Below are 9,857 nucleotides of genomic sequence, written 5' to 3'. Positions count from 1 at the left end.
TCAGCTTTTTATATCGAAGAGCTGCCGTTGGTCTGTGGATACTGTTAAGTGCTTTCCATTCACATTACTCTACCCAAGGACCATGCACGTTGTTGCTAGTACATTTCTGGTATCACATATGAGGGCACCTCAGCATTTTCAATGAACCAGAAATTATGAACAGAATCAGTAAAATAGTTTATGCTTACCGATTGTGCTATCCCGTATAGCCTTCTCTAATCACACATACAAATCTGCACGCAGTTTTGATTTTGTGTTGCAGTCCATTTTCTGAACAATTACCTCTTCCTGAGCTGCTGGACAACCAGATACATTAGATCTTTCCACAGTTGTGGAGGGTGTATTATTTACTTAAGCTTGAGAAAAAGTGATAGATTAATTCCATTGCAAATGCATATGTTACAAATGTAGGTATACATTATCTTGGGCTTTAAGTTATCTTTTTGCTTGGATGGTATATGGCGACTCCTGGGGAATTAGCAAGGCAGCTCCTCCGGCATCTTTGTCACAGATCTCTGTCACACATCTCTGTCACACCATCGCTAAATTAAAGCTCACTCCAACAAGATACGAAACTATAGGACTCTCTTTATTCTATACAAGACTGAGACCCTAAATCTGGATCTCAAATGAAAGGAGGAAACATGAATGTTACAAGACTTCCAGGAGTATTAAGCTATTCCAACATTATTTAATATTATTTTAAATGACTAGTCAAAATTTATGCCAAAACCATTGTCAGATATACATATCTTATAATCTAGGGCTACCAGCCTACTACATGGCAACACATTTACTCCAGTTGTGAAACCAGCTTAAGTATTTAGTTAGAGCTTAATCTCCAAATTATCTCAACTGCCTTTTTTGGTGTGTTTAGTAGAGAATATGGAGTTAATAAAATTAGTAAGAGATTCTACTACCTTTTATTCTGTTGCTTTCAAAGCTCAAAGAGAAACTTGCGCTCTTCAGACACTGCAAGTTGTCCTGAAAATAAGGTCTTGTATTCACTCTCAATTACTCAATTCAACATGTAAAAAAGCCTCATACATATTATTAGCTATACAGTGCCACAGTTGTGCATTGGTAGTTTACAGACATAACACGACCCCTTTTCACAGGAATTTATAATTTACACACAATGACGTGACAGATAGACATAATTATCAGACAAGAAGTGCAAAATGGCATGCAACTAGTTGCTTTCAACTTATATGCATTATCTTCCATTTCAACATTACTCTTATTAAGTGGCTCAGAGTGAGTGAGCACCCCAACGCACACTTACATTTTGTACACATTAAGCTTAATACAATCTTTTATATTTTCACATTCGTAACAACTTTAAACTAACAATTACTGACATTTAAATTCAAGGGGAAAAATCGAAACCACAAGCATTCTTTGTATATGTACTCTTCAAGTTACACAAAGCCTACAAGCTATTCCACTCTTAAATATGCCTACTGCCAGGAAAAGCCTGCATAAGGTACATTTTTATTAGATTATTCACAGCAATAAAATCATATTGTGCATACAACAGCAGATCAGTCTCCTGCTGCGCTTGAGTAGCACCTGTTTTCAGATTATTTCTGAAGTAGTTCTACTTGCTTATATATCCCACTTTGCTGACTTCAGCAGCAACCCACTGTGGCTCGCCAGGCTAAGACACACTGTAGATGCCATCTTTACATCATTTTATGGATAAAGCTTGCCACGATTAGAACGTAAGTTCTAATCACAGAAGAAATATCCTAGAACACGCATGCAGCCCACACCCGGAGCATGCCAGTGCTGAACGGACATCAATGACACTTGGCTGATGTGACAATGGGAGTATCTGCTCATCTCACCTTGGCCAGAGACGTGACACAATGCAAGATGAACAGCGGAGATCTCTGCCTTTGAAGATGACACAAAGAGTATTTGAACTAAACAATCAGCTTGTGGAGATGCCAGATCCAGTTATACATACAGATTCCTGTGTTCCTAAAACACACTTAATGCTGCGGAATTGTCACAATTACTTTCTCTTACTACAATTTTATCTGGAAATGAGTATTAATCAAATCTATGAACAGGAGAATTATCTGCACAGATTTTTTTCACATTCCTGAAGCTTCACCCTCAACAGATACATGTCAGTGAGTGATACTGGTATCTCACATTTGAAACACAGAACGTTACTTACAGTAAGTAGTCATAAGAAACACTTTTTTTCCCCCCCCTGGGACTACAGAAGGCTTGGAATCCACAAGTCTTAGCAGGCTAAAACTTACTGTAATGACAAAAAAATGAAGTAGGGAAATGTTCAACTCTTTGACAGCTTACTGACTCCACAGCAGTGATGGGCACTAACCTGCTGTGACCTTCCCTGGCTTTTACACACATGCGCAAATAATCATTTGGGTTGAAACCTGTCCTGCTAAACTTTCTTCATTCCTAATCAAGCTGGAAAGTTTGAAAAATACCAAGTGAACCATTTTTGAGCACCACTGCTGTGAAATGTTTACATATTTCTGGTGTTTTAAACCAGTTCCAACATTGCCTTATCACTTGAATACTATTCAGCAAATGTTTAAGACCGCTATCCACTAAACAACATTCAAAATTTAGATCTTCAAAGCCCAGGCTCAGCTTTCACTAAGATTTGTATACAGCCACATTTTCTACATCCAATATCCCAGAATACCATTTTTGCGCCTGCTCTGAAATGACTCAGCCTTAACCATGTAAAATGCCATCAGTATTGATCTCCTACATCTCCCTGGACTTCACAGCAGGTCATCTTTATCTCTCCCATCACAGGAGTTCATCCTTTACAACAGACTTTATATAAACCACGTTCTTCTATGCCACAACTCAGTGGGTAGTGCAAGTTACCAAAAAAATCACCTTCATTTCCATCTTCTATTAGAATTTTCTCTAGCCTATTTTTTCCACTTCCCAGGAGATTAGTAACATAGGTTGAGGACCTCCTCCTTCCCTTCTGTTGAAGCTGCTCTAACTTTGGAGAGTAAGCGTTCAGCACCAGAATATGTGCATGTATGTATGAGCCCACGTGTACCACGGGACACCCATTTCTGTGTACAGGTGGAAGGGAGGGCTAGAAGGGGGTCCCGAGTTCCAGCTGCTGCTCCAGTGAACAGTTTACATATCTTTGGCAGTCACTAGGAAAAGTACCACGAATCCTTGCTCCCCTTCTTGAAAGGGAAGCTGAGCAGGCAGTGAAAAGATGAAATGGAAATCTGAAGCAGAAGGAAGCACAGCTAACACACAGTAAGGTGGTGGCACATCCTCAGAAAGGTGCAGGATTTAAACTTGGATGCCTCTCACTTGAGTCTCCCACTGGCTAAGCCTAGTCACTTCCTCACTCAGTGCAACAGTAACCTGAAGTCCACTGGGAGCTGTGTATCTCCCTTCGTCCATTGCACAGTCAAGAAATTTAATTCAGAATTTTGTGTTGCAGGACTGGAGAGGGAGTCCTAGAAGTTAACAGCAGCAAAAGCTCAGCAGCATCGTGTCTACATCCTTTAATGCTGCACTTTTAGTCAACAACCTTGGGGTGGCTTAGAAATATTAATTTAAGTATCCATAAATATTTTCAACCTTAGATTCTGTTTAGATGCTTGAGTTCAAATAAGTTGGTTTAATTGTGACGTTTCCCATTCTGCTGGGCCTTTGGCCTTACACACACTTTCTTCCTTTGAATTGCAATTCAGATTTCACATACTATTGGCATTATATTCCGCCAACAGCACATACTATAACTTACACATACGTTCTTTGAATGCTAAGTAGACTTTAAAATGTTTCAAATAAAAGCCTTTCAGCAGAATCTACGTAGGGCAGGCTTGCTTCTGAAATTACATGCAAGGTAAGAAAGGTGCCCGAGTTTCTGATCTCTTCTTCCTTTAGCACAGAGGTGCCTTGTATTGTGCGGCATGCAGCAACAACATTAAAAACTGACTTGAAAACAAAGTATTTCAGATTTGGATTTGAATATCAAATCAGATACCAGCTCAAAGGAAGGACCCAGGCATCATTGTAGATGACCTTATCAGTTCAGTGGTCAGCTATTGAAGAAATATGGAAAAAACATATGAAGAACAGTGTAGAAAGTATCAATCTTTCACTTTCCAGCGGATCCATAGCAAAAGCATACTAACCAGTTAAATGGTAGAGAGAAGGCAGAGTAAAATTCTGCTGACCTGGTGTTAAAACGAGCTAGAAAATAATAAACGAAGTTAAAAAGCTGCGTAATGCCTTCTCCGCACTTTATGATTACACTGTGGAACACATGATCAATGTGTTCACACCCAAGCTTAAACAATATTCTGACAACAGTAATAGTCAAAGTAAATTTGGACGGCTTGATTTTTCACAAAAGACAGTAATGCCAATGAGTCGAGATTTACACCAATCCCTAACGATTGGGAGTGGAGAAAGAATGCCCTGACCTTGGGGACAGATAACTTCCCAGGTGGGTTGCAGGCATTTTATGTCTCCACTGAGAGTACCAACCACTCTTCCCCACGCCAAAGGCAAAACCTGTCTCTTTTAACGTTGCTAACTGTCACATATTACTTCAAGGAGCCCCATTAGAACAGCAGAAGTGCCTGCTGACTTGTATCTTCGTGCTATCAGAATTGACACTATTTACTGTTCCAACAATCACACTTACTCCTAACCGTTCAAAATGTTAATCTTTTGGTGTGCATGAAACAAAGAAAACGACCAGGGAAAGCAATTTCCCAAAAGCAAGACTGTAAAGCTGAACTTGGCATAATTCAGTCCAGCTGCAGCGATGCTCTGAATTTATAATTTCAGACTGGATAATTAAAATCCTGTCTTGTGCAAGTATTTCTACCTTTATATTAGCAAGTTTTCATACACTCAGAGAGCAACAGAGGTGGATCTACCTACAAGATGTGGGATGCCACATGGGGAAGTTCTCTGAAACTTGCCTAGAAGTGACTGGGAACACTTCTCCAACAATGCTATTCAGCCTACCTACTCCAAGCAACTGGAGAGCAGAAAATCGCAACTCATGTATAATAAAAAACATGCACAGACTGATAGATGTAACATTACCAGTATGCAAAAAATTAAAATAAAACAAATTAAGAACTCCAAACATTAAATTCAGATTGTTTATTGTAAACAGAATAACTCTAGCACTCTGTCATACTGGCTGTGTCACATGCACCCAATTCCACATCAACTGCTTAAAATAGCACTTGCAAAAATTACAGTTATGTAATAATAATTTATGATTTCTTACATAAACTAATTAACAAGCACTAAAATTGAATTACAGTGTATTCTAGGTAGTTTTTTATTGCTTGTAGACACTGCAGCTTTGGATCCATTAAAATGAACCCAATTAGTATGCCTGAGTTTATCAAAATTTACTGCTATATCAAACTCAGAAACTGTAAAATGCTGGAGAACACTTAAAAGCAATTAAGAGTTGCTGGAAAACTACATGGGTTTCTGCATCCAGCCACAGAACTTTGAAATTCTACTTTTTCTTCCCCTCTGGAAAACATGATTTGTGACCTTGTGTTAAATACACTGCTATTCCAATTTATTTATATAATTTGTTAAAATTAGAGTTGATAGTACTTCCATGAATATATATATATATTTATTTTTACACACAATAGAAGCCATTTCATTTTATTCACCGTAGGAGTGGTATGTTTAAATACTAAATCCCAAAATATATATTTTTATAGTATGTTGTCAAAACTATTAATATATATAATACAAGTACTTTTACTGAAGGAAAACTATAAACAAAAGCAAAATGCAAGAGCGTAAAAAGCCCATTTTATGTCAAGGATCCATGAAAAATGTGGTGAACAGAGACACCTTTACTGTTTTTGCTTATATTATGTTTAATTTTTTCTTCCTCAGGCTACGAAAAAATGCTAGTGGCCTTCCTTGGCAACAGGTTACATCACAAGCTATCATCAAATTTATTAAAAAGATGTTGAAACATGTACTGTTAACCTTTAAACAACTTTTAAATACACTGCATTTATTCAATTAGAAGAGACTCTCAGATAAACATAACTTAAGGCCCTTACCCTGTCAAGCATTCATTCAATTTGGCTTCAGAGCCAGTGTAAGAAAGAACGTTGATTCAATGACAAGAGCAGCCCTATTGCATATATCAGGATTCTGACGTATGACAACATGTGTCACATCAGGGTCTTGGTTTCATGTTCTTTTAATAAGAAGCAAACTCTCAGTAACACCCCTGATGAGCAGAATTCATATCTTCAGTGCTTTGCATACTCCATCCTGTCTGAGTAATTACAATCAATTTTATGCATTAAACAGGTAGGAGAACTCAGTAAGATGTTCCCTTACCTTTTCCTGTTTGAGGGCTATCCCAAGCATGAGATCACTCTGCAGAAGTCAGTAAAACCTGAAGATTAGACACCCTCTATTCTTTTACCATGTTACTTAATTATGGAATATACATACATACTAGTATTTCAGCATAAATCTTGGATCCTTCTGGTTTTGCACAGCCTTCTTAAAAGAAGTAGGAACAAACATTTTGTGATGTAACCTGAACCACACCCTGCGCTAACGCAGTTCTGCACACCCAGTACTGAGTTGTCCCAAACGCCTTCCTGAAGGACAAGAAGGACCCACACTGATGTACCAGAACAGTGACGGATCTGATTCATTATAGGGCCCATATTTGACATTCACCTGATCTTGAGTCAAGAACTGCCATGTGCTTAAAGTTATTTGCACTAGTAGTTTGCTGGACTGAGACCTAACAACAAATGAAGCAAAACAGACTGAGTTCTTTATCAGTACATGCACAACTGAAAACAAAAAATGACACCAAATAAAGCATTTTATATACCAAATGGAAACAATTCACAGTAACACTGAAAAACGGAACAGGATGAGGATGTTGACAGTATCAAGAGACTGGGACAACACTTTTCATAACAAAAATAAGATGCACTATTAAAGTGTTTCCAGCATTTTACTAGTTTTAATACAAAATGTCCCCGAATTTGTATAGAAAGATTAAAATCATGCCCACATCTTCAATTATTCTCATTAAGACAATTCTCTCACTTACTACTGTGTTGTCAAATTTCCTTCCCCCCCCCCCCCCCCCCCGCCACTGGTCTTCATAAAACTTAAATAGAAAATATGTTGGTTGCATTAAGGATCAATTAAAAAAGTATCATTCAACATGTCACTTCAAAAAAATGTGAAAGTCTCTATTTTTAAGAAAAATTGTTGACCCCATCCCAAAAAGGACCTACTGTTCTCATCCCCTCCAGCCCCCAATAACATAATTATTGGGATATTAAATGGTGTTTTTCAGGAGTAACAACGGTATTTCAAGCAATTTTATTTGCTCTGGAGGGTTATTTTATCAAAATGAAAATTTGAAGGGATGTACTATTTTAAAAATATACTGCATCTACAAGTTTTTTTATTATTATTGTTTCAGTTGATTTTGGTTTTCAACAGGTTGTCTGTAATATAAATGACACATGATCACAACTGATTTTTATATACTCTCTATCCCTAACACACAGCTAATGTCAAATGAACCAAGAAGGAATTCGGGACTTTCATAACGGACAGAACCATTTATCCTAACGATCTTTAATAATTTTGTTCATCATGAAGTCCCCTGAAACCATGTCAGTACTGAACATTTGCATTTCTTCATCCATTGGGGTTCTTCACAGTTTTGCAGCCATGAAATTGATATGTGGTTTCACCAGTGGAAAAAGTGGCAGACTGCGCTTGAATTCTGTCATATTTTCAATCACACTTGGCTGCAAAGAAGCGTACGCAAGAAAAAGTCCGCTCAATACCTTTGAAGTGACAATTTACCCACTTTTTCACTTTTGCTACAGCTACATATAAACACATCTTCCTCCCTCTTTTCTATAATATTAGTGATTCACATTTCATGATTACAGGATCACCCAAAATATAGTGTAATTTCTTATGAAATAAATGGTTTCATATTTTTTCTAGATAATTGAAAACAGCAGCTATAATGCAGTAATTGCATTACTAATAATGGCAGGAACCTCACTAAATGCAGAGCTTGTCTTTTCATTTACAAATTCTAGTTCAGAACATCCCACCCATCCTTTGAATATCAGAGGTAAGATCATAAAAACAATAGCAATTCAATGAGATATTATTTTTAATTGCAGTAACAAAGTAACTCTTTCAGATTTAGTCACAATGCCTAATATATCTACATATAATTCATACAGAAGTTTCCACCCACAGTGACTTTGTCACCTATAAGGACTGAGTAAGAATATAATAATAAGAAGAATATAATAATATTTTAGGCTCGATAAGACAATGACCAGACAGTAGGTTTTGTTGGTGGCGGTTTGGTGTTGCCTTTTTTTTTTTTTTTTTAAAAAACAAAGGTGATAAATTTGTCGATGCATATGCATCTTTCTCTTGACACTTCATACATCTGATCATATACAATCAGTGTTTTCAGACAATAACAATCTGTATTTTACTCCATAGTGTAGATACTCAGTAGAGTTAACTACTATTATTAGATTTCATTTCAATGGAACAGAAGGAACAAAGGTAACAGGACAGACTGTTAAAAAGAAAAAAAAAAAAAATCAGGAAAAATCCCTGTTGTTATCAAGGATAACAATACATGTGGAAAAGAGCTGAAATAACAGGCCCACAACAGCATGAATTTCAAGTTTGTTTTTACCTATAAACTTGTATTTAATGATACTAAACTTCCATAGTGAGAAAACAACCTGGGATTTTTTTGTGTGGTGTTTCTTTTTACCTGTGGTAGTGGAGGTGCTGGTGCCAGGTTCACATCATTTTGGCATGGAAATTCTCCAACAACAGGGCCTATTTAACATCATCAAAATTAATTCAGGACGATAATTTAATCAATACCTTTTACATAATAAACTGTTTTCTCTTATAAGACAGGTATCTATCTAAAGCACAGGTTATTAATTTTAAAGTATCTCTAAACAAGATTTTCTGAACATTTTGCTTTTATACTCCATGGCTGTCTTTAGAAATACCTAATCCCTGATTTGACTTGAGAACATGTGCTGAGGCAATGGGTTTTATTCATTTTTCTTACACATAAAGAGAATGTAGAAATAAAATGTAGAAATAAAAATTGCTAATCTACTGATCAATGAATACTTAAAACTGTTTTCCAGTACAAACTATGAGAACAGTAGTAAATGCCAGTGGTATATGCAACAAGAGCAATGCAACAGCACACCTTTTAGTAAGGACATGCCTATGGAAGTGTGGGGGGTTACTCCACATACCAAAATTCTGAATAGCAACCCCACGTCTTCCCTGCCTGTCCCCATGCAAACCCTAACTCCAGTGCCCCCAAAACTTCTTCTTGTATCCAATCCACTTGTCAATAAGAATTTCTAGTCTTAAATTCCTTAAACCTCCCTTCTAGCTCCATACTCAAATTTCAACCCCAACCTTCACCCTGGGAGTTCAAGTGCTTCCCCCTCCTAAAATCCCAGATCTCTACTCTACTGCTTCTGATTCTTTTCCACTCTCAGAGAAAATGGTGAGCCTGCCTCTGGGAGGAAGACTTCTCACTGGGAAGCTTTTCAGCCTTGCTCCTCTGTGTTACTCTCTAGAGGATGGGCACCTGCACTTGGAAGGATGCTCATTTGGACTCACAGGAAATGCATTAAAGTCACAATTTCTCTTTCATGCCAGAAGAGAGAATGATTAAATGCCAGAATTAGCGGTTTAGAACTGGGGAGTATATGGAGAGAATACCTTGCTATAATGGCTGTAAGAGTAACCACTTGTTA

The 9,857-nt window shown here is 37.3% G+C and overlaps 1 protein-coding gene across 3 annotated transcripts in view; it reads right to left on the bottom strand.

Moving 5' to 3' along the window:
* Positions 1-5,887: 5,887 nt before the first annotated feature.
* IDE (insulin degrading enzyme) overlaps positions 5,888-9,857 on the bottom strand; it is a 65,490-nt gene continuing 61,520 nt past the window's right edge. For all 3 annotated transcript variants that reach the window (XM_074590524.1, XM_074590522.1, XM_074590523.1), the window contains exons 24-25: positions 8,837-8,904; positions 5,888-7,829 (exon numbers count right to left, since the gene is read on the bottom strand). In XM_074590524.1, the coding sequence (XP_074446625.1) occupies positions 7,734-7,829; positions 8,837-8,904 (164 nt within the window). In that variant the 3' untranslated portion in view covers positions 5,888-7,733. The remainder of the gene's footprint in view (positions 7,830-8,836; positions 8,905-9,857) is intronic.

The sequence above is a fragment of the Larus michahellis genome, chromosome 6, assembly GCF_964199755.1.
Source record: "Larus michahellis chromosome 6, bLarMic1.1, whole genome shotgun sequence".
Taxonomy (NCBI): Eukaryota; Metazoa; Chordata; class Aves; order Charadriiformes; family Laridae; genus Larus; species Larus michahellis.
This window is presented reverse-complemented; position numbering and strand designations above follow the sequence as displayed.